This window comes from Passer domesticus, chromosome 2 (assembly GCF_036417665.1).
Source record: "Passer domesticus isolate bPasDom1 chromosome 2, bPasDom1.hap1, whole genome shotgun sequence".
NCBI lineage: Eukaryota > Metazoa > Chordata > Aves > Passeriformes > Passeridae > Passer > Passer domesticus.
In genome coordinates, this window is record NC_087475.1 from 112,906,673 (window position 1) to 112,932,462 (window position 25,790).

A 25,790-nucleotide genomic window follows, 5' to 3' on the forward strand; every position below is an offset into this window, starting at 1 on the left:
ATTCAGATGGAGAATCTGAGGCAAGAGAAGTGTTGAAAAATGGTTTTTCAATGCATGAAAGTTTGCAAAGAGGAAGAGACTTAAATTGATCAGATTATTGTAATATATAAACAAAGGCAAGACAGCTTTCAACTCAATGTCAGAAATTAGCTGTCTTCAGTGGCCAAGACAGTCAAGCACTGGAACTAAGCAGTACTTACATCACAGGTTTTTCTTTACAGAACATCACCAGGGACAGCATAAAAGCAGCTGACCCTGTCCTAGGACTACATACCAAGAGAAACAGCCCGGCCTCTTTAAGACCAGCTTTCTGAACATTCTCTGAATTCCACTACCAAATGTGTTAGCTGCAGGTATTACTGCCATCTCAAATACAACTTTGCAAAGTCTCTTGCAATTTTCAGAGTAAAGGATGTTTTTTAAAAATAAATTAAAAAGAAGGAAGGTTGATTACAGAACTTTTTAAATAAAAGTCACACATTTGCGATATTTCATATTTTACATGTATTGTGTTTTCTTGTAAGGGTAGAGTACTAGCTGAAGTAATAATACAGCAAAATTAAAGACACATGAGCAAGAATTACACAAATAGATCTTCAAGTGTGACAGAATAAAAAAAATCTGAGAATATTTACAGTTTTCAAAACAGTGTGGCATCTATAGATTCATAGAATGTACTATTTGAAAAGGAAAAGATTCATTATTATCTGGTAAGTGCTTCTTTAAGCACCACAGAACAAAATCTCAAGCACAGTGCTGAAGATAAGTGAAAATTATGTTTTCAAGGATATTTTTCTTAGTTCACAGACTTTCATCACAGAGAGCAGCATCACAGGACAGCACATGCACATTTACATCATACTGACACCAAGCAGAGAATACATATAAATAATAATAAAAAATAATCTCAGGTGTACTAACCTGTGCTATATTTTTGTTGAGAAGGTAAACTCCATATTCAAACTGAAGCTTCTCCCCTCCTTTTGCATATAAAGGAAATCTGGTGGGAAAAAAAGGGGGGGGGAAGTATTTAAGATGAAATTATTCAGATGCTTATGTAAACTTCAAAAAGCCCCAGATTCCTTTTCTGAGAAGGTAAAAATTTAAAAAGCTTCCTTTGCTGATGTCTCCCAGGAACCCCTCCATAGGATGTATTTAGGAAACCTCTGCAACTCCAGTCAATCAGCATTTAACAATGGATGCCAAAACCCAGCTATGGAATTCCATTTTTTAAAGTATTACAGGTTTTTAAAAGACACTTTATGAATCTCCCAGGGCTGCAACATCCCTCTCACTAATCAAAGTGTAATTTCAGAAGCACACAGCACAATTTCAGATCCCACGTTATCCCTCTGCATTCAGTCAGTCACACTTGGTTAGCTCATTTCCAAACAGAAAGAATATTTTCAAAAAGTTGTTCTCTTTTGATCATTATCCTGTGATTGACAGAGCACAAAGCCCTTTACACAGAGAAGAAATCTGCAGGCTCACTTACCAGAACAACATTCAGAATAGAAGTGATTCCTTTCAACAAACTTCACACATGCACCAAAGGCTTGAGTCACAGCATCATAGGTCACTATAGCCCTTGCACACATTTTATTAGCAATCTTTTTTTTTTCTACATAATAAATACTGCTCAACATTTAAAATGCCCAAATGTATCAAATAGCTTGTAAGAACATAGCATGGCACTGCTGCATGAGACAAGAGAACTAAAACATTAGTCCCTTAAATACTGAAACTCTTTGACAGTTTCTGCTTTAAAGAATATAGTTTTATACATCTGCTTAAAGAATCTCTGCTTAAGTGAAGCAGTTCTCAAACAGCTTTAACAGCTGCACACTGTACTTCTAAGGACTGTCTTTTGCCTCCTCCTCAGCACCAGAGATTCTGAGGTCATCATGGTCAATTCAGCAACCTTAGAACAAACTAAAATTTATTTTTTATGGGAACTACAGCATGAATCAAGTTTCTGCCTTTTCATGAACCGTGTCCTGCAGCTCCTCATCAAGATGCTGAAGGAATTACCCACAGCAGAAACTAAAGTCTCTCTCAAATATAAGATAACAAATACAGGAGATCAATATCTACTAGAAACAACACATATTCTGGAGAGGTGATTAGGCAAAGTGAATTTTATCATCCATCAGCCCCATAGGAGAGTACATTTGTAATTTTAAGAATTACATAGTATCATTAAAGCTAAAGGTTAACAAGTCATGATTACAGCAGATCAAATATTGAGATGTCAGCTTCAGGTTTTCTGCTACTTTCAAACTTGGTAGGTCTCTTTAAGCCAAGGAACATTAAAATCTCTGTGAATACTATATATTCACAGAGCTAACCTTACTTAATAGATCTATAAATCCAACTAGTTCCCCATGCAAGGAAATGAAACTTTCCTAAATGCTACAAAAAATTCTGCAACACATTATTCTAAGTGCAAAATACAAAGCAAGAGGAATTCATTTCAATATCTCCAATTACACTACCCAAACAGAGCAAGGGTTAGATTTAAGGAATAACTTTACAATTAACAGTCTAAAACTAACCAATTTTTTACAATAAAAGCACCATTAGGAATACAAACCATGTTTCCCTAGAAGACAGCATTTCATGAAGTCACTGGTAACAGGAGCCATGCATTCTATTATTAGACACAGAGCTCTCTGATCCATGCAGTATAGAAAGGGGTAAAAACTGGTATATGGTGCTCACTGACATCTCCCACACAGAGATGCTTTTAAAGGGGAAAATCAGGCTTTTCTGCTTATCACGTTGATCCTGCTTCTTTGCCAATATTCAGATTTCTATCCTCTCACTTCCACTAATTAATCTTGAAAGGCTTTAAACCACGTACATCCTCAGGTCAGCTTTCACAACATACTCACTTAAATTGAAGTCTTGACACTGCCAGTGGATGTCTCTGCATACACACATTTATGACTCAAGAGAAAAATATTACTAGGTTTTATGCCTCTGTCTTTTTATCTTGCTTGCCCATTAAGCCTGATCACAAGCATTACACTAAAGGGAGAGGAACCCAAACATTGTATATAGTGCTTCAGTGAGTGTAACTGAACCCAACTTGAACTGCTGCCTCCCTGTGTGAAATTCTTCTTGCCCACTCCACAGAAAAGCATTGACTGTAAGCTTAATCTCTCCTTTTGTCATGCTGCAAAGCTGAGTCTGCTGTGTAAGGATTTAGTTATACAAAATACTTTTCAAAAACACTATTTCAGTGTTTTTATAATCACAAAATGCATAATAAAATTCAAAATGGCATCCGCCCATCTATTCTACTCCGAAGTGCACCCTCCTTCTTTCCATTCTTGCTGATATATTTGGGGAAAAAATCACTAAGTTCCTTTAAAGCAAAACACAGATACTTATTCTGAGATAAAAAAATTTGAACAAGTGTGATATGTTTAGTGGAAAAAACCAAAAACCACAAGCTACAGGTACCCTTCCTATAATCAATAGAAAAGATTATCTGAGAGAAGTTATCAAGTGTTGGAAATTTGTTCTCAGTTCAGAACAGAGCTCAGAAGTTGAGCTCTGGTCCTCCTCGGAGTAGCACTTACACACTCTAGGAAACCATGCATCTGCCATGTGAACAGTCAGGAATATGAACAAAACAGCTTCTGCTCAGTGAGGGTTAGCATGTAAAAATATGCTGTCATTTACATACAGCTACGGAGTATGATATTTCAATAGCATGTAGACTTCTTAAAATACAGTGCTAACACACCCTGAGTTTACAGAAGATGATCTATTTCTGTATATAAAGAGACAGGCAATGCAGCCATGATAGTTTTAATAGTGATTTGTAAAGAAGATCCTGATTTAGAGAAAATTAACCTGATGCAAGAAAAAATCCACCATGTTTAGTAACTTGTAACAGGTTTACTCCATTTGGAGCTGTTTCTGTACCTGGTATTCCCACTGCTTTCAAGACATGTCAGCAAGGTAGGAGCCTGTACTGGGGAGAAGCAATAAGAACCAGGATTAAGGGAATAATCAGCCAGCAGGCATGCGTAAAGGTGGGTTTAGGATCTAAGAGAATTGTGACAAAGATGCTGAAATTAAACAAGCCCCACTCTGAATTCAGAAGGTGGAGAACTCTGGATAAGAGTGATCCAAGCTGCACACTAGACTGATTTGAACCAGATGGTGTTTCCAGTCAATATGAAAAACCAATGGTGGCTGGTTGTGAGCATTTCCACTCCAGTTGACTCATGCAAACAGCTGAACAGAAGGTTGTTTAAGTCACCGTCCATTGTTAATTTAAATCTTTTCCATGATTCAAGATGTAATGAAGACTGTGCTCATGTGCTGCTGAAAGTAAAACCAAGAAATTTCAGGTGCAGACAGAGAAAAAGCAAGGATTTTTCATTTTCATATTTACGGTTTGAGGTGTGATGCCTGCAGTTCATATCCATAATCTATTCTGGTGGGGTTTTTTCCTTATGAGGAGCACCAATGACTTCTTAACAAAAGAAAGGATTGCAACCCTTCCCTTACTGACTTTTAAAACCCCTGGCTTTGGTAAGAGCATAGGCAACAATTTCCTAATATAGTGTCTTGAACCAAAACTGCTAACCAGTACTGACATATTTAAAATCCAGATAAGTGACTACAGAAAAAGAGATCTTTTAAAGCTGCTCACAGATATTATTCTGGAAAACCAGAGGCCTGTTTCAAAACTACAATGATGATTAGACTACTTGTGGTATTGTAAGCATTAGACCATTCTTACAACTCAAATAAATTGTGCTAAGTATTCTACTCTAATCACTAAAAACTCTTCATTGTCCTACTTTTTCCAGCTGACCCTCAACAAGTACTCATCAGCCATCAGGCTCTCATTTAATTTCGTATCTTTAGCTCATCTTTAGCTGTTTCAAATAGTCACTTTGGTGCTTGATGAACACTCAAGGAAATCACTGCAGGATTCCTGGCTCAGGCAGATGGCAAATGTTAGGAAAAGTTGAAAGAATCCTTATTCCATACATTTATTTCAGACCTCAAGCATCTCTTAAGAATTCAAATCCAAATAAATTTACTGTTGTGTTCTGTGATTTATGAATTCTGCATCCAGAAATATCACATATGTACCAATATACTGATGGCCCACTTTTATTGTCTATAACCACCTGCCTTTAACACAAACTATTTTTAATACTTATGAAATTGCTTCATTTTTAACTGCTTTCACCTGCTTCTACTTTGGTAATACACCATATGTTTTAGATCTTTTACTCTCTCTTCGGTTCAGACCTCTGCCATAGCCCAAATTACATTAAAGTCTCAAAGTTTAATCTGTACTTCAGAAAGCTCTTAAGGGAAGAAGTCAGTAAAATAATGGTTTTTACACATCACATCCAACTGTCTTGCACAGACTAAAGTCTGGCACAATTTAAATATCGTATTACATCTCATTTGGCAAATCTAAATTCCAAATCTAGTTTGGAATCATGTTACATAGCCTTAACTTTCCAAGTGATTCAGGACTTTAAGGACCAGTAATATTTGCAGCTTTATAAGCTAAATTAGGACAGTTATGTTTTAGGAACACTTAATTATCACAAAATGGTTTGTGTTGGAAGGGACCTGAAAACCAATCTTGTTCCAACCTCCTACCATGAGCAGGGACACCTCCCACTAGACCAGGTTTCTCCAAGCCCTGTCCTACCTGCCCCTGCGTGTTTCCAGGGATGGGGCTTCTCAGCTTCTCTGGGCAACCTCTGCCAGGGCCTCCCTACCATCAAAGGGAAGAATTTCTTCCCAATATTCCATCTAACCCTGATATCTGGCAGTGGGAAGCCATCCCTCCTTGTCCCATCACTCCAGGCCCTTGCCTAAAATGCCTGTGAGCTCTCTTGGAGCCCCTTTATGCACTGGAAAGAGTTCTCAGGTCTCCTTGGAGCATTCTGTTTTTGAGGCTGCCTCCAGAGCAGAGGGGCTCCAGCCCTTGGAGCACCCCTCTGGCCTTCTCTGGATTCATTCCAGCAGCTCCACATCCTTCTGATGTTGGACCCCAGAGCTGGAGGCAGCTCTGCAGGTGGGGTCTCACCAGAGCAGGACAGAGGAGCAGAATTTCCCCCTTCACTGCTGCCCATGCTGTGGGATCAGCGCAGCACACGGGCACTTCTGGGTGCCTGCACACATGGCCAGGGTATGTCCAGCTTCTCATCCAGCCATTTTCCCAAGCTGTCCTTCTCCTCAGAGCTGCTCTCGATCCATTCTCTACCCAGCCTGAACTAGTGCTTGGGATTGCTACGATCCCAGTGCAGCACCTTGCACCAGGCCTGCTTGAACTTCACAAGGCTGGCACAGCCCAACCCTTCAGCCTGTCCAGGTCCCTCTGCCACCCCTTCCCTCTAGCACCATACAGCTTGGTGTCACTGGCAAACTCCATCTCACTGTCCATGTCATTGACTTAGAAGTTAAACAGGGCTGGTCACAATTCCAAATCATGAGAATACCAATCATCACTGCTGTCCATTTCGACATCAAGACATTACCCAGTAGTTAAGTGCAGACTGGAATCTTAATCCGAAGATTAAATGAAGCTGACACCACTGCATTTTCACATGACTATATTTATACTATCTTTGATACTTCCTGCCCAATTGTGTCAAATTTATCAGAGAACAAACTCAACCTAGCTTTTTCTTTCATTTCTCATTCTCAAGGACAGTAAGCAGAATGACTGCAGAGAGGTTGCTGCAGCACAGACTTGGCAAAATGCAGCTGAAACCCAGTTATTCATTACCATACAGATAAAGAACTGATGTAATTTCTGTGACTGTAAGTCACTCATGTCATAGCAGAGTCATCTACCAGATCTGGGGGAACAACTGTGTCTCACACAACACTATTAAAAATGGGTCAGTTAAGAAAAAAAATTAGTTTTAAGCTTTAGACCATGGATAGGACACTCTATACAAGGACAGGACTAAATAGCACAATCTAGGTAAGATAATGGCCTGAAAAAGCCACAAGTTCTTGTTTGATATGTCTGAAGTACGAGGAGTGCAGAAGAAAAGGTTCAAATATTTACTGACGTTTGACTTATTTCAGCTTCACCCCCTTTTGGGGTCTGCAAGGGGGGCAGGCAGGGGAGGAAAGAACAAGTGTTTTCCCTCCAACCTTACCACACCTTGTTTGCTCACTGTAATGGAATGTCGTATACAGAGAAGGAATCTTGTGTTATTTAAAAGTCCTGGGGCTTCCCTAAACCAGAAGAAATTAAACCCTGAAAGCCTTTTAAGTCAGAAGGACCACTGTCCAGACAGCCCACTTGAAATCACAATTTCTCAGGACACTTAAAATCAAATACTAGGACAAATAAACTGCTCAAGAGCCACAAGCACCAAAATATCCAGCATTCCTAACATCTTAGCACTCCACCTGAAGATCAAGGCACAAGAAGCTTTGGCTGCACACCTTTAAAACCTGCTTCCGTCTCAGATAAGCTGCACCACAACTCTATCAGCTTCAGAGCAGACTGCACAGATCCCCTGCAGAAGACCCAAAATTAAATGAAAATACATAAGAAAGGATTACAAGCATGCATTTTGCTTTTAATTACAGATTAAGACAGAAATATGAGTTACCAATCACAAGCAAATTCAGACTGGATTACTATATGGTTTTGAGTTCCTACTTATCAGAAAAAGCTATGCTTGTAAAACAAATTTGATGACAAAAATACAGACTGCCATGAGGAAAAAAGCATATCCCCATTCAAGCTTTATACAATAAATAAATAATTTGTTTACTGGGGAAATAAAACATTAAACCCTATGAAATGTATTTTCAAAATGCTTTTCTGAACTGTTCAGATGATGATAATCAAAAGCAGAAGCATCTTTCTGTGATAAGTGTAACTGTTGTGACCTTGCTCTTGGGGAATGCATGATAGATTCAATATGTACAGACTGTAGAAAGAAAATAAAAGCAAAGATCCAGATGATGAAAGTCAGGCAGCTCCTGACAAGACAGTCCCCACTTTGTACAAGAGGGTATCATTTTATTGCTTCAGCAAATGATTTCAAACATCTCAAAATCACAGCAAAGAATCTATGGAGCCAGTTACACTGATGGCTTTTTGTAAATTAGACATTTCCATGACATAGTTCAGCTTGGATTCAAGGCTTGCACCATACAAGCCATGATGAATGTCACAATACATGGACTATCTGCAAGGACAGAGCAGACAACCTCGCTATCAGAACTTTAAATCTCACTGCCACTGAAGAATCATTTTTAACCAGAAGACACTCTATAGAGGTCAAGTCCCTGCTTATTTTAAAAAATGAAGTAATGTTTTGGAAAAAAAAATCTCAACAGGAGTACAGTGTTCCAATGGGAGTAAATTAAGACTAGTATGTCTTCACAGAAACATTTCTCAGCTGGTCTCAGATGTCTGGGGTCAGTAGTCTCATATACTGCAGTAAACAAAATCTGCTTTCTCAGACTGGCCAGGAGCATGTTAAAACTTCCAGTTCCCAGAAACGGTGTTAACATTATCTAAATTCATTAAACAACACCTGATCTAATTCTTTATCTATCCACAGCAATATCTGCTGACTCAATGAAGGCAAAAGTATTGTTTTGCTAATCAAGAATCAAATAAGCCAGGATTCTAGCTAAATATCCTAAAGAATTGTATAATGTAAAAATACAGTTCAAGATAAGTTCATGGCAAAAAGCTTTCTTTGAGCAATACAGTTGAACCCTTAACACACACTCAATCTGCCCCAAAGAATCAACTTTTCTTTGATAGCTATTAGATTTCTCAAGCAACCATCTCCCTGCATCTAAGTTTGCCAAGATTTCTTCCCAAAGCTGCCATTTCATTACCTCAGCCGAAGTACCAAATATGATTAAAGACGTGTCAATTGAGTTGGAAAATCTTAACGTCAGTGAAAAGTTATTCTTCACATGCTTGTATTCTGATTTTTCAGACTGCTTTGTTTGCAAGTGACTTATCTGTTACCAGGCACAGAGCAATAACAACTTTAGTGGTGTTGTACTAAGTCTACTGCAGCTGAAATCCTTATTTTCCCATTCTTCCAAACTGGCGTTCAGCCACAATAAGGGGGATCACTTACAGCTTATGCTCATTCAACAAGTGGATTGCAAATGCTCCAAAATTATCCATAGGCCAATTCAGCAACACTTATCTCCACTTACTTGCAAATCCAGTTTGCCACACTTCAAAGAAATTAAAGATAATACATCGAGAAAGATAATTTGGAAGCATTTTTGGAGCAGAACTGGCAAGGAATCCCATATGTATGCTTTATTCATATTTTATCCTGATTTTTTTTACATCAGAACTTCCACTGTCAGTAACTCACTTTCCATGATTTAACACTGCATGAACCACACACAACATACCAGTTTTTCTGAGCAGTGAAAATGAGTAGGTCTAAAATACAACACAATACACCAAAATAATTGATTGAGTATGTGCAGATTCTAAATATGTCCTGCCTGATTTATTTAATCTTCTCTGAAATTTGGTTTCCTAAAAAAATGAAAAGCACCCCAAACTGGACTAATCCAGTCTGCTGGGGTTTGAGTTCAAGGTTCAGTCAACAAACTGTGGAGATGCATAAACACTCCCCACATGGCAAAGGTGCTGCAGACCTTGCACATCAACTAAAATAAACTTACTCAATGCTTTCCCTCCTTAAGGAATCCAGAACCACTTTGAAGACCCAAGAAGAGCACCTCTGATTCATGCTTTATGCACTCTTCAGTTGCAACAAGTCTGCACCATCCCAGGGAAGGGTGACCTGAGTTTTTTATTTATACATTTGCCCTTCCCACAAGGGCTACAGCAATGAATTCAAACTGGCCTTCAAAGTATCAGCACCTAGAGAAATCAAACATCAAGACAAAAACGGACTAATCACTGCAATCTTCTGGCATGCTTAAGGTTTTCAATAATGTTCAAGGTCAGCTGCATAAAAAGACAAATTTGAGGTGTAACTCCAACTCAAAAAAATAGTTTTCAGGAAATTATTTCAAGAGCAAACCTATCCCTTTTAGCTATATTGTTAGTTTTCTATGAGGGCCCAGTATTACAATAGACAGATGTTTCCTACTTTAATGACAACAAAAGGAATTTAGACAGGACAAGTAACCAATGGTAGTAGCATCCTTAATTTCACTCCCCCTTACACCATTTCATACATCTTTTGGTTCCTGAGGTACATCAAAGTCATAAAACAACTGCAAATTTGCCAGATGCCTCAATGTACATGCCCAAGACTTGCACAGTAGCTGTTTGAATCCTTTGGCCTTTGCTGCCTGTGCTTGTCACACACAGTGAAAGGAAAAAAATAGTCTTTCTCTAAATTACAAAATACCAAAGAAACCTTTACAGTTGCCATTTTCTACCCCTTCATTTTTTCCCCAACCTGAAGTATGACACTGAAGTGGCAACTTTCTTCCTACTGCTCCTACTAGTCCCACCCTTAACACATTTTGTTGGGAAGAAGGTGTAGCATTCATCAGATTGTATGTACTATTTGATTTCTCTGTACTATTATTACAGAGAAATAATGTTAGTAAAACTATTTCTTGAAATAGTTTCCAGCTCCAAATTACCTAGCAGGGAAGTAAGAGCTCTTGAAAATCTTGAAGAGACATAGTAGGAGTGATAGCTCAAAAATTCAACATAAAGAATTCGTTTGAATGTGCATTTCACTTGTCGAGATATACAAAGCAAACCAGAAAAGTGATGAAACTTAAAAAACCCTATTTTTCCTTTTAGAGGAATATATATATATATTTTTCCAACCTGTTTACACTCAAAAACACTGTAACATGAGCAGCAACACCAGCATAGGGAATGTCACAATGTATGTCTCACTCCAGACACAACAATCTTTATTTTGCCCTAAGCTGGGAGTCATTCTTTATTAAAATCTGGGAGCAGACTAACAGAAGCATTAAATACAGGGCTTGAGAAACACAGTCTCAGAACATATCAGAAATAGTTTCATCTTAGCATTCGCACTCTGTTGTTGAGCATGTGATGAAGTGTTAGGTTTCAGTTCCACCAGAACACTGCCAAAGAATTTAGGTGATTTATTCTGCAAGCAAACTTGTTCATCACTGGAGAGAGGAACATGCTGCTGTCTAAGTAGCTTTAATTTGGGAATTACATATCCATAGAATCACAGAATCATTAAGGTTCTTAGATCTTTAAGAACATCCCAAATCCAACCACTTGCCCAGCACTCCCAAGGCCACCACTAACCCATGTTTCAAGTGGCACATCCACATGGCTTTTAAATCACTCCAGGGATGTTGACTCCACCACTGTACCAGAGAGGATCAAGGCTGGACAACATTTTCAGGGAAGAAATGTTCCCTAATATCCAACCTAAAACTTCTCTGGCACAATTTGAGGCTGTTTCGTCTCACCCTGTCATTTGCTACCTGGGAACAGAAACCCCCCCACCTGGCTCCACCCTCCTGTGGAGTTGTAGAAAGTGAAAAGGTCCCCCCTCAGCCTCCTCTTCTCCAGCCTGAGCTCCGCCAACTCTTTCAGCCTCTCCAGACCCTCCCCCAACACCATCCCCATCTCTGGGCGTGCTCCAGCTCCTCAATGTCTGTCTTGCTGGGAGACAGTGAGGATTAGAAGTGCCTCACCAGTGCCCAGCACAGGGGGACAGTCACTGCCCTGGGGCTGATGCCATATCATTGCTGGTACAGGCCAGGTGCCATTGGCCTCTTGCTCACCTGGGCTCATGTTCAGCCACAGTTATCAGCATACCCAGGGCCCTTCCCAGCTCTCCAGCCACTTTGCCCCAAACCTGCAGTGTTTCATGGGATTGTGGTGAGCCAAGGGTGGATACAACCCTTGGCCTTGTTGAACCTCATACAACTGGCCTTGTCCCACCAGTGCAGCCTGTCCAGATCCTTCTGCAGAGTGTTCCTGCCCCCTCCAGCAGGTCAATGCTCCTGTCAAACATGGTGTTCTCTGCAAACTGACTCAAAGTGCACTCATTGCTTTGAAATCTTTCAGACTCCAGAACTTCTGAGAATTCTTTCTTCCTACATATTGCATGCACTCTGGAGATGCTGAAAGAGACCACTGAAGAAGTGAGTTAATGAGAAATTTTGTCAAAATCAGATTCTTGTCTTAACATGGTAATTCAAAAATTCATACAAGTAGACATCATAGGAGAAAACTTAAGAGCATTTTGGTAGTACCAAAACCAGGTTTTGGAATACAAGAGAGGAACAGTTATTAAGCAGATTACAAACACTAATATCTCTATAATTACAAAGCTGACCATATACTATATGCTACTGGTAGTCACTCTGTACTTCATTCTAAGTTCAGTACTATGGCCAGACAAGAGCTAAGTTCTCACCACAACCTCCTACTTCAAAGTCCCAATGTAACAGAGAAAAATTGTGAATTCTCAAGGTCCTCATAGAAGTGACCTGGATCATCCAAGTAAACCAATCTGAAGAAGCATTTCCCAGAAGTTACATTCTAAAAGCTCTCAAAATATTTAACCAGCTCAATAGGAGGGCTTAGAAAAGTAAGTAAAGAAACTTGAAAGTGTAGTAACACCTTTATACAGTATGACTTTAAAAACAAACACCTGTACTTAGGAATTTGCTCTTGAGCGAAAACCTCAGCTATTTCCCTCAACGAACAATTTCTAGAAATTCCTAATAAGGAACTCAGAGAAACCCTGTGTCTTGGCTTCAAGGACAAGCGCCTGCCAAGGAAGGTGGGAACCTTACTGGGATGCAAAACATGAACCCCTTCCCTCCAAATTACTGTAAATTTGAAATTACAGGGCTTTCCAGCAAAGATATGGAAAAAGGAATAACAGGGCTTTACTAGTATATATATATATATATGTATAACGGCAAACAAACAACAACAGCAGCAGCAAGAACAAACCAAAAACAGAAACACAACCACAGCCTCCTCTTGGCCGCTGAGCACTTTCCCCTTCGGGGCAGTTATGGTCACAGCCCGCAGGGGCACTGGCGGCTCCCGGCACAAAACCACCAAAACCAAAGTCTGATCTTCAGAGAGACGGTGAGAGTGGAGCCCAGCCCCTAACTCCCAGCCAGGTCTCTCAGTACCACTGCATTTTCCAAGAGAAAACCTCCCAGGTAAGAGACAGAAGCAAACTGTGCCCTGTCCCCAGCCCTGGCCATGTCTTTTGTCGCTCTTAAGTATCTGTCATTCCCATCTCTTAGACAACAAATGGGAGAAAAATTTCCTGAGAAAGAAAAAAAAAAAAAAAGGAAAAATCCTAACCTCCAACACCCTGCAATGAAAAAATAATAAAATAAAAGCCAAGTATGCAAGTATAAGACAGTCAATAATGAGGATGCTATATGTTATAGTAAAGATCAAATAATGGGATTACATTACATTACTGCAATTACTCAACAATTTATGTTGGAGCTTAAAAAGCTGCTAAAACACAGGTAACTGAAATAAAGAAATCTAATAATGTATGTTAACTGCTATGCTCAACACAATTAGGAGCAAGGGAGAAACATGATCCCAGCAATTTAAGACATTTGACATAAAACCTTGGAGCTGGTAGGATTGTTTCTCCAATAGCTGGGAAGAGAACATCTCCAGCCAGAGCTAATTCTGAAAAAATCTTGCACAACACAGGTAAATAGCCCAACAGGGATTCATTTGCTTAGCTAAAAACTCTCCCCTCCAGAAATCTGTTGTGAAATCAAGTATTAAGTCACAAGAGTTTGGAAGGCTGTAGCATGAAGGACTAAACCTTCTAAGCTGTATGAGAGAACAGGAAATTGAAGTAATCTTTACACACCCACACACAAGGAGCTCTACTACTCAGAAATTTGTTTTCTAGATACAAATGTTGTAGTTTGCAACCCTTCTCAAAGTGATGTACCAGAAGGAGCGTGATCATCTGCTGCAAGAACTACACTGAAGCAAAACAGGTCAATGTTCTATTAAGGTACCCAGAAGTGTGTTCAGACAAGTTATTAAATGGTATCAAATATACTTTGCAAGACATAATTATATAGTTGTGTTTTATGGTGTCACAACAGGAAGACAAGTTTAAATATTAAGGCAAATTACCTTGCCCGTCATGCCAAAAGTCACTAACCTTCAGAGAGAAATCAGACACTTCCAAGCATCCAAATTCTGTCAACTAGGCACAACAAAACCCTTCCATCTTTATTTGAATTGTGAGGAATTAGTGTTAAAATATTCTAATACTTTGACTGCATATTTCAAAGAGAAGAATTTGTTTTTTTCACAGCTTCCTGTCAATAGAGCTTCCTGTCAATAGAGCTTCCTGTCAGCTATTTTCCACAAGTTCATTCCCCTGTCATTTCCTTTGCTTCTTTTTCAAACTTTTGTGGAAAAATGAAGTTACTGATGCTGCAAGCCTGACTGCAGCCATCCATACACACATACAGGGTCGCAGAATTCCTGAGCTGTAAGGGACTTCAAGCTCATCTCATCCCAACCACCAGCCAGGGCAGGGACACCTTCAGTTAGACCAGGCTGCTGCAAGGCCCATCCAACTTGGCCTTGAAAATTTCCAGGGATGGGTAGTCCATAAAGTCTCTGGGCAAACTTTGCCCAGAATCTGAACAGAGCAGTTGGGCTCACACCAATGGTCAGTGTTGCATTCCTGGCAGTTCAGTGGCTTAAGGGAACCTTAAGCAGTAATTGCCACTAATTTCATGTTAGAGCACAAAGGTGCCAAGACAGTGGGAAAATAAGCAAAGTTCCAAAATGCAGAAGACGTTCAGAGAGTGAATTTAAAGACAGCAAGACAGTTTCCTAGAAGGAGAACAGTAACAATGTAGCTGCATATTCAAAGACAATGTTACAGAACAAATGAAAAGCTCTACATTGAATATTCAGTTGATTTATAGTAGGTGGCAGGTTACTGTGCTTTTTCAATTGATTAAAAAACTCTATGTAAAACAAAGCTATTTATTTTCTCCCATTTATCAACCACTATCCTGGCACTGGCAGCAGCCTCCCAGTGAAACTACACCTGCTATCTGCAGTTTATTCCCATAGCCCGTAGCAAAACATAAAAGGCAAGTTTTCCAAATAGAAACCAAAACTCATGAAACACTAACAAACACTATTTAAGTTTTTCTAGCATTACTGGATGCCAATCAAAGCCATATATGCCCCAACAAACCCAGAATAACAAAGCTGAGTTACTCTATTCTATCCCAAAATTCCAACAAGAGAAACTCAACAACTATTCCACAGCTACTGAAGGCAGTAACAAATAAATTCAAATTCCTTATCATCTCAGACTGCCCAAAACTGTTTAAGATGGGCTTTTTGGTGTTGATTTGTTGAAGACAGTAGATCAGTGAATTTACACTATACTCACTCTCGCTCTTTTTCCGTCAGCTTGTCATTTATATTGTCTTTGATTGTAGACCGGGAGCCCTTGTGAATTATGGGATACCTGAGTGGCACTTGCAAGAAGAAGGATATCATGGAAATTAGGTGAGCGGTATAGCCCAGGGCCACAGCAATGCTTCCATCATCTTTTGCTGTCAATGACAAAAAGATTATATCATTAATTGCATCCACTGAATCCTAATATTCATCTTTATTGCTCAGAGAACAACAATTACTGTAGCTCTCAGAAGTCAGAACTCAAGGACAGAAGGAGACCTGGTGTCGTTTTGGAGAGCTTTACAAGTGTTTGCACCGTATTGTGTTTGCCTCTTGCGATGAGGCACAGAAAACTGGTGATGGTTTATTCTCCTGCAAATTTTACTTTCAAAGCTATACTGCCAAGATGGGGGAGGGTGAAGAAGAGATGGGAAAAGTGAAACAAAATTCGCAAGATAAAACTCAAGTATTAAGATTTCTGCGTTTCTCTAGATGGAGTTGACACTCCCGTGTGAGTGGGATCAGGAGAAAGCTGCATTCCTCCTCAACTTTATTCACAAGTGAGATCAGTTGGAGAGACATTGACCCCAGGCTATGAACTCTGTTCTCTGCCAATAGCCAGAAAAACTTAGATTAACCCATTTTTTAAAAGTATAATTTTCAATTTGACATTTAAAGTTTCAACCTTAAAGCTTCACCTGCCAAGAATACACATAGATCTTGCAATTGAAACTACATCTTTTAGCCATATAAAGGCTTTTCCTTTCTCTTTTCTCTATTTTTAATTCTTTTTTAAAGGATATAGACAGCATTATAGTCATCCCTTCTGATGCATCCATGAAACCAGCTGAACAGAGGACCTTCAACAAAGCTTATAATGATATCCAACAACCATACTGAGCTCTATCAGAGCCTGTCATGATGTATGTATTTAAGTTACATCCCTGTCAAAATGGATTTTGTAAAAAAGGTTCAAAATTTGCAACCAAATTGGTTTTCCAGGGATTTTTTTTGACAACTAGTTTTTTAAAAGATACTATCTACTGAGTCTGCGATAAGATCCATGCCAGACAGCTGGGTTTCAAATTTAACTGCCTGTTTCACTAAATTGAATGTTTAGTACTTCTTCCCCACAATACAATTCTTCTAAAGACTTGGATAAAGAATTAGTAATTCTTTTGCAATGAATTAATACCAGGAAACTGAAAATGGGTCAGAAGATGGCACATCACTCATTCCTCAGGAGTCAGCAAACTGAGTTCATTACCACATTTAGTGCAATCAAGGAAACAAAGCAATAGACTGATTTTTGTCCTGCTGACAAATTAGTTCGTTTTAAAGGTTATTCCTCCAATATTCGAGCATCCAATATACATATTATTAGTATAAGTTAATTACTATGGGGTGGCTTTAAAGAGTCAGACAATTGATGGAGGTTTTTGCTTAAGAAAATAGAGCAAACACGTACTGGGGGCAAAAAATCCTCAAGGAGATTTTAATGAATTTCCAGTTCACATCAAACATTTGTACATGAATGCATGCAGTTACCTGTACAACTGTTATACACACAGGCACATGATATATTTGCTCCTGGAATAGGATGAGGGATGACAGTTGAAGTAGAAGGTCACTTGTAAAGTACTCCATACTGTCAGAGATGTTCAAATGCTTTTTTTGCAAGGTATTTTTTTGGCAAGTTCACCAGCAATGACAGTAAACCAAATGGAGATTCATGCCTGTTGCCCTACCGAGATTTATGGACTAAAAGTAGCCCCAATGGAATTTTAGGTCAGACACTAATATTTTCCAGAACCACTGAGTTTAAAAGGCACTTCACCCCTGGCTCAGAGCAGGTTGTCTCCAGGACTGTGTTCAGCTGGGTTCTGAGCATCCCCAAGAATGGAGACTTCGCTGCCTCTCTGGGTAACCTGTTCCAGTGTTTCAATATGCAGTCTTAGAACACAGAGGTACTTTACTGAGAGTCAAAAGGAACCTCCTTTGCTTTAGCTAGGAAGTACCAACAAATAATTTGTCTGTTTTTTTCTAGTCTATATCTTTCTGGTCAAAAATTTGGACCCCAAGCTATTGCTACCAGTTTTCTTAATTCTACAAAGTTTAGAAGCAGTGTTAACTGTAACAACTACATTAAGAATATGCAGCTACCTTGAAAGTCTTCAGAATTAGGAAGCTTGACTCCACACACAAAGTAATCCTTTTGGTTGTTCTGTAAATTTAACATCAACAGTGGAAAGTGAGCATGAAACAATAACATCCAGAACACCAAAACCTGCATAAAACATGACAACAAAGCTAACAAACAATAAAATAAAATTTAAAACATTAAATATTCAACTAAACTTAGAGTGAGTGACACAGTATTTTAATCCACATCTCACATAGTTCGGAAAATAAATGCAACTTTTTTAAAGAGTAAAGAACTTTATATTAATTCATTATATAGAAGATTTTATATCTCAACTTTTTAACATGTTTCTGTGCACTCAGCCTACTGTTAGGATTACTTTATGCAATGGTACACAAAATGGAAAACATCCATTAAATTATAGCTATTCTATTTTCATAGAGGGCACTGTGTATGAGGTGCTGGCATAAGTTCCCTCCCTGTAAAGTTTGTAAACTAAAGACCAAATGTAAGAAAAAGCTGAAATAAACAGAATGAGCAAAGAGCAGATTCTGTCACAAGTAAAGCATAATATTTGTTTTCAGTGTAATAAATAGGAACTACATTTCACATTTAGCAGATTGTCAGGATGTTGAAAACATACCAAATCAATAGGGTAGATGTAGGACAGCTCCGACAGCAACTGCTTGCATCGAATAGTCTGCTGGGCATTTATCTTCAAAAACTGTTCTCTTTGGGGAAAGAGATTCCAAAACTATTATTTTCTTCAAAAGCTCAAAATAAAGGTATCAAGCTGTCATACCCCTTCTGCAGCTTTCCAATTATCACCTCCTCCAAAGTTAGGTAAATCCACCCAAAAAAAAATACAGTACACAAAGCTAATGTTTGTCTTCAGGCATACCAAACATTATAGACATATTTTGACTACAAGAATCAGGTATTACAAAGCTGTCTTACACTAAAACACACCTGAAATTCCTATCAGAGTCTACACATACAACCAAGCATTAGTTTTCTTCTCTTCTAGACTTGACACTGGTAATCACTTTAGATATCTAGGAATTGTAGCAGGGACATCTCAACAGAAGTTTTAGGGCAACATAAGGAAGAATTTGGTGCCAGAAGTCCCATTTTCAAATGCTTGCTCTCAAGCTTATCTTTTTTTTTCCAGTTACAGAACAAACATAGGTCCTTTTACCTCTTAGCAGTGCATTCCTTTCTTGATTCATATAAAGATTCATTATGCTCTTCAAGTTTCTGGTATTCAGTCCCAAATGCATTTGCTAAGCAACAGGAGGAATCAGGAAAAAAAAAAAAATAAATATTTTCTTAGTTATCCAAAGTTTTAAAAGTAGATACTGACAAAATGTTGGCAACAATCCTCCACTTATTCTTACTCTCCCATTTTCTATATTATGCTCCCAAACTAGAGAATGTCAGACAGCACAGGAGGAACACCTGTCTTCATGCACTACACACCATTCACCAGCCAAATACAACCCATCATATTTCACCTTCCTTTAATACCTATTCCTCTCACAACCACACAGTGCAGTAATCCAATTATGGGATCCCATTACTTGCACAGCCAGAATAAAATACATGGTAAAAAACATCCTTTTTAGCAGTAACTAATTACTTTAGACTCAACTAAGCGTTGAAAACAAAAGAAATCCTCCAACAAAATCAAGTATGTGTATAGTTTGGTCTTGGTGAACTCTGAAGAGGCAGTGATACAGCATTTCACTATAGGAGACTTGCCCAGGATGATATCCTCCTTGTAAAGGATGATACCAAGATGACCGAGTGTTTCATCTGTCACATATTAAAAGATTAGAAGTGATATTTGTCTTCTAATACTTAAAACTGAATCCAAATCACAGGTACAGCAACATCCCTTGTGACATGAAGTCCCTTTATGATGGCAATGTTTACTGTACTATACTGCAGATTTTCTGATGTTCTCATAAAATGTCAATTAAACACAGATTTAAGATTGCTTTGGAGAGGTGTCAGAGTAAGAAACTATTTAGAGACAAGATACCAGAAACTACTGTCTAAAACTCAGTATAATATAGAGTGAAGAAATTACACCTGGCTGCAAATTTCAGGTAAAGAAAAAACACAAGCAGCAGCCAGACAATGAAAACAAAGAATAAACCAGCACTTTCATTCTGGTCATAAACTAGGCTAAGGTTTCTACACATACCTCTGTCAAGCAAAGTACTTTTTTGCTTATGCAACAAGGCTACTTCTTGACCAAGGGCCTTCTTCTGTCGCTCCAGTTCATTACGCAGCACCAGGATCTTCAACTGTAAACATTCACTCTCCTTTTTCTAAGGGAAGAAATACAGATTTTAAAATAAATAAATAAATAAATAAATAAAAAAGTTTCTCCGCACAGAAGCAGTTGCATAAAGAGGTGGTAGGAGAGAATGAAAAAACAGGACAAAACTAGCACCTGCTTAGGAATGGAGTTCATAGATTACCACAGGCAACAGATTCCCAAAGACTAATAATTTTGCTGCTTTGGAAGGAAAGAAATGCAGCTGTGTGTCACAATGCTTGATCCTCCTGTGGGATGCATCTCTCTTTAGCCCAGACCAAAAATTAAGAATAGTGCTTTACCAGGACATCAAAACTGACAGCACAGCACTCGCAGCAGGATGAGCATTCATTCCCTGGCAAAGGGCTCACCAGCAAGAGGGAAGGTGAGCAGTAACAAGTCTATACAAAGTGAAGGCAGGAGCTGGAAGAAGGTTGGCGATATTCAAGCTGCGCTATCAGATTCAATTCCCAGCTTCAGGATTATGAGAATAAGAGGATACAAAGAAAAGGCTGAGAGAGTGTTCAGCCTGGAGAAAAGGCTCCAGGGAGACCTTAGAGCCCCAGTTGTCCAAGAGAGTCAGAGAGGGAGTTTGGACAAGGGCCTGAAATGACAGGACAAGGGGAAATGGCTTCCCATTGCCAGAGAGTAGCATGAGATGGGATGTTGGGAACTAAATTATTGGCTGTGAGGGTGAGGAGGCCCTGGCACAGGTTGCCCATAGAAACTGTGGCTGCCCCATGCCTGGAAGTGGTCAAGGCCAGGTTGGACAGAGCTTGGAACAGCCTAGTGTAATGGAAGGTGTGCATGCCTATAGCAGGGGCTTGGAACTGGATGAGCTTTAAGGCCCCTTCCAATCAAAAACATACTAGTATTGTATGATATAGTTTTGCTCTCAGATATTAAAAATCAAAGGCCTTTGCAAGGAGGAACAAACATATCCATAACTGAAAAGGTAATGGTTAAACAGTCAAGATACCAGAAGGCAAAGAAGCTCTGGGTTGGAATGACTCACAAGAGATTTTATATTACCCCGTATGGAAGGTAACTTCTTCACCTCTTCATCTACAACATAACCCCTGTAATTACAGAGGGTAAAAAAGCTCCCATTTTTCCCATTTTGTCAAATCCTTGAACCAGCTTGACGCTTTTGGAACTTAGCTGAGTACTCTCAATTCAGAATCTGCTTTACAGCAATAAATTAACTTCACACTGCAAATGTGTCCTTTACAAGGCACCAGACACATACCACTGAGTACCAACATAATGAAGTCACCACAAACCACTGCTATTCTGTCAACTCATCTTTGAACCAAGATCAGCTTTTCTGGGCAGAAAGCAGAAACTAATGTCAACAGACTTCTCTGGGGAGGGGAGGGGAGGAGAGCAGGCAAAACCAAATGTCAAATGCCATTGTAAGATCTAGTAAAATTTCTGTTTAAAATGAATATGTCACTTGAATGACAGCATTTGTATGAATTCTGTTCATCCAAAGAGAGTCAGGGTGCAAGAAGATACAGCCAATAGACTCACCTCACTCTAAATCCAGCACAGGTTCCTGTCAAGTTTCATATAAATCATTAGAAGTTTCTTTTTTCTGAAAGACCTCTTTTGTGCACTGTGCAATGTTTATGCTTTGATAGCATGATTATACAAAATACAGGTAAAAATAGGATAACCAATTTATCAATCCATCTGAGTAACTCACACAAGTCAAACTGATGGTATTACACAGTTCTCAGATGAGTTCCCATTTAAAATGACAGGTGTAAAGAAAGACTCCAAGTTCAAGTGTTAAAAAAAAAGTTTACAGTCAAGACATCAGTCAGATGCTTCAGCAAGCCCACAAAATAAGGTTTTAATAAATCCAACATACCAGTTCATTCCTCGTAGATGTACATCTCAGCTTTTCTTCAATCTCCCTTCCTATTTTCTGAACAGTTACCTGAGTCTGTTTAATTGCACACTGAGCTCTGTGGAGCCTGCAAGGAGAAAGTTACAGCTGTGATAAAGGTTCCCCACATGTGCAAACACCTCAGAACCAGCAACAGGAATGCAAACTCAGACTTCCATTTCAAAATACCAAATGAGGAAGCATAAGGAAGGCACAGCTAGATGGGACCTTGAGCAGAAATTGCTCCCTGTGAGAGTGGTGAGGCCCTGGCACAGGGTGCCCAGAGAAGCTGAGGCTGCCCCATCCTTGGAAGTGTTCAAGGCCAGGTTGGATGGGGTTTGGAGCAACCTGGTCTAGTGCAAGGTGCCCCGGCCCATGGCAGGGGGTTGGAACTGGATAAGCTTTAAGGTTCCACAACCCCAAATCATTCTGTGATAACTTTCAGAGTTTATGAAGAAAACTTCCAAGTCTTTAAATTCAACCAAGTATCAAAATCTCCTCTTCAATTTTTGAATTCAACAGATACTGACCAGGCTGCAGGTGAGAGAGCAGATAATTACAGGTACCTCACTTAAGTTAAATCACCATTAACGTGAAAATAGATACACACAACATGGTTAACACAGGCCAGCTTTAGAAAAAGTGCAAGTATCCTTTAGCTAATACACAGCTACCCAGCCAAGAACATGAAACATTCTTCAGTATCTCCCACTATGCTATGGGTCCTTCTGTAGCAAAAACATAGGTTTCTTAATTGAATCACATTTGAAAATATTAAAAGATTATGATTATGCATTACTGATTGTTAGCCCTGGCTTCAGGGTGAAGAGAGAAAACCAATTATTTGCTGTATTTATTGGAACAAAAACAGGCAGAGGAAAAAGATGGCAAAAACAGGTCTAAGAGAGACATTAACATCTTTCTTAAAATTAACACAGATTAGAAATTATTGTATTTATTAGAAAAAGAGGAGCTGTACATGGAAACAAACAGTGCTAATAATATTAATAAACAAGGTCTTGTGGTTTAGAACTTTTACATGTTACAGTTCTAAATGAATACACTTAAGTCACCAGATGCCTTTAGTTCCTTCACACTGTTGCTTTTCCTAAACACCAGCAATAGCATAATTTAAAGCAAAAGTCTAAGTAATTTCTTTGGTTTCTCTTGAGTTTCTCAAACTGCTCATAGCACCAGCAGCTGCAGAGCTGGTCAGGGGCCACCCCATATGAAGAAATACTGCTCTGCTGACTGCTGAGGGGGTGGGCCAAGACTGCTGAGAGCAACAGTCCTGCAACACCCAAGGGCTTGGTGTAAACATACCTAATGAAGAAGTGAGACCTCCTGGAATCCCTGATCCTACTGGGAACTACTTCTTACACCTCCCTTTGTGAATGCACCCTGAGGCTGTTGGCTACAGAACATGTGGTTACACAGGTCAAAGCCAAGGTTTGCTGACCATCCTGAACACCACTCAGAGCTCTGCTGTCATGTCATCCACTTCCACACTTTCCAAGTTGTCTCCTTCCAAAAAGAGAAATCTGGAATGTTTTCCTTCTACATATTAGAAAGCCTTATCCAAGATAAAACTTTTTGGTAAAAAGTAATAAATGAATGACATTTCCCCTTCCTCTTTATGTAGTTTAACACTGGAAGAACATTCTTGATTTAGTCCCTTAGGTGATCACGAGACAGTCTTACAAGTTTTCACAACCCTCCATTTAGGCAGCAAAACCTCCTGGAATGTGTTCTGCTCACTGAAAGAGTACTTACATAATGGAGAAATTATTAGAAAGGTCATTTGCCATGTGAGTTCCTCACAGTGATTTGATCAACACTCATTAACAACCTACAAGCTGTGTAGTAACCAAGTTCTCCTATGCATGCTCAAAGGATAAGGAACAAACATCTACAGAGACTGACTTCTCAAAACAAGACATTTAGTCAAATATTTGTTCAATTGGGTGAATCAGTATCTAAATATAAATTTCTGACACACAAAAACTGCTATACAAAATAATTCAGCAATCAAATCTGGTTTTAGTAAGAAATTTATTTGTTTTTAAGCCAAGCATCATCCACTCATTCCTTGCACAGTTAAACTTTGCTGCCTTGATGCCAAATGGGGCCATTTACACTGCAAGACAGAAAAATTACTGATATTGGTTGACTCAACCCCAGTACATCCACTGTTGTTCTAAGAAATTTAAAATGGTAGGGACTTCATGTCACAAAAGCAGCAACCATCAACAGAATTTTTTTTCTCAGCCAAAAAAAAAGCCCCGTGTGGAAATCTTTGGTCATCCAACAAGGGGAATACAAACTAAGCTATTAAGAATGCCAACATGGAAATTTTGAGTATCACTTCAGCACAAGCAGACTTTGGTGGAAGCAATTATGATTGCACAATGGAGATCAGCAAGCTGAGGCCATAAATCTGGATTAAAACATATACAGAATAAACAAAGAGAAACTTCAACCCTGACTGACCACATCTTGTTTCCATTTCTAGGCTAAATGCAGGTCCAGTGCTACAGCTTAGTCAGCACAAGCTGTCCTTTGAGTACAATCCTGCTTGGTTTAATAACAGTCAACAGTAAGCCAACTGATTACATCACCTACATGCCATCAGCCAACGTGGGATTCTTCCTACATTGCCCAAAACTTCATTTTTTAAAGTACTTTATTAAAAATAGCACTTCCATAGTGCTTTAAAAGCTAATTGAGGACTTGAAGAGGCCACTGGCCTGCTACCAAATTTCCTCCAGCACTTGGGAAAGCCAAGCCACTTAGAGCAGAAACTCCAGCCTTTTTGAAGGGATAGTTTAGCCAACAGTGTTGTCACTCAGTGTGTGCAGCAGCTCCCAGCCACTGTCAGCCAGAAGCAGAGCAACTGGAATGTGATGACTGACAGATTTACTGCTGTTGCTTGGGGCCCTGAGAGCTGCTCTGCAATTGTCCAACATCAGGCCAGTTCCATGCTGATGCCTGGGAAAGAACCGGAAAGCAGAGCAGACATTTAAAGTCTTGAGCATCCTGACTGATTGAAAGTGGAGCTCCACAAGGCTGCTGTTCTACTTCCATTCCTGTAGCAGCAGCTTTCTGAGATGGGGCAGATTAAGAAGACGCGAAACACTTTCCCTTCCTTTGACAGTTTAGAAAACAGTTGGATATATTAAAATTGCAATCCATGTATTGTAAGCTAAGACTAACACAAGCTGCATCCCTACTTGGTCTACAAAGGACCAGCACATAAAATTTCAATATCTCTCCTCTATACTTTCTAGATCCCAAGCTCCTGAAATACAGGCTATTTGGGTTATTTTCTCAAGGCTCTTCAAGTCTTACATCTAATTGCTTTCCCCAACAACTACTGCCCCCTTCTGCCCCGCCCCCAAAAAGCCCAAAACCCACTTTCTACCTTGGCTGTAAGATTTGAAACCATTCTAGTGTTCCACCAATCAATCCAATTTGGTTACGGGTTGGATGGGGACAGGAGGAAAAAATGGTTAGCATGTTTTAGACTTCATCCTCATTAGAGGATTTCTTTGACATAATGTTCTTGTCTTGTTTGCAAGATCAATCCGTTTTCCTTACTTCCCAGCACTGAACAGTGCTGTGGCCCAACATAACTTGACTTTACAACTTCAGAATGTGCTGTAACAACACACTCTCTTTCTTTAAGCCTGCAGTAAGTTTGAATGTTCAGCTGGAGCACTTTCCTTTTCAATATGCTGCAGTATCCTAGTCTCTCTTGGTCATGGAATAGTCCAGTGATTTACTAGTTAGTATAGCAAGTTCATTTCTGGCTGCAATCTCTAAAAAACTCGAAGCTGGAGTGTAGTGAGAGTTATGCCTATTAAGTGTCTTGGTTTGAAAGACAGGGATCTGTCTAGGAAGGTGGAACATCCCTTGAAATGGAAAAATTACCTCCTTCCCTCCAAATTATTATAACCTGGAAATTAAGGGGCTTTCAGGCAAAGATATGGGAAAATGA

General features: G+C 39.3%; 1 protein-coding gene across 2 annotated transcripts in view; it reads right to left on the reverse strand.

Annotated features, from left to right (window-relative positions):
- UVRAG (UV radiation resistance associated) overlaps positions 1–25,790 on the reverse strand; it is an 85,127-nt gene that overhangs the window by 26,171 nt on the left and 33,166 nt on the right. For both annotated transcript variants that reach the window (XM_064410844.1, XM_064410845.1), the window contains exons 7-13: positions 21,776–21,881; positions 19,783–19,909; positions 18,772–18,856; positions 18,217–18,304; positions 17,594–17,654; positions 15,420–15,585; positions 922–1,000 (exon numbers count right to left, since the gene is read on the reverse strand). In XM_064410844.1, coding sequence (XP_064266914.1) covers positions 922–1,000; positions 15,420–15,585; positions 17,594–17,654; positions 18,217–18,304; positions 18,772–18,856; positions 19,783–19,909; positions 21,776–21,881 — 712 coding nt within the window. The remainder of the gene's footprint in view (positions 1–921; positions 1,001–15,419; positions 15,586–17,593; positions 17,655–18,216; positions 18,305–18,771; positions 18,857–19,782; positions 19,910–21,775; positions 21,882–25,790) is intronic.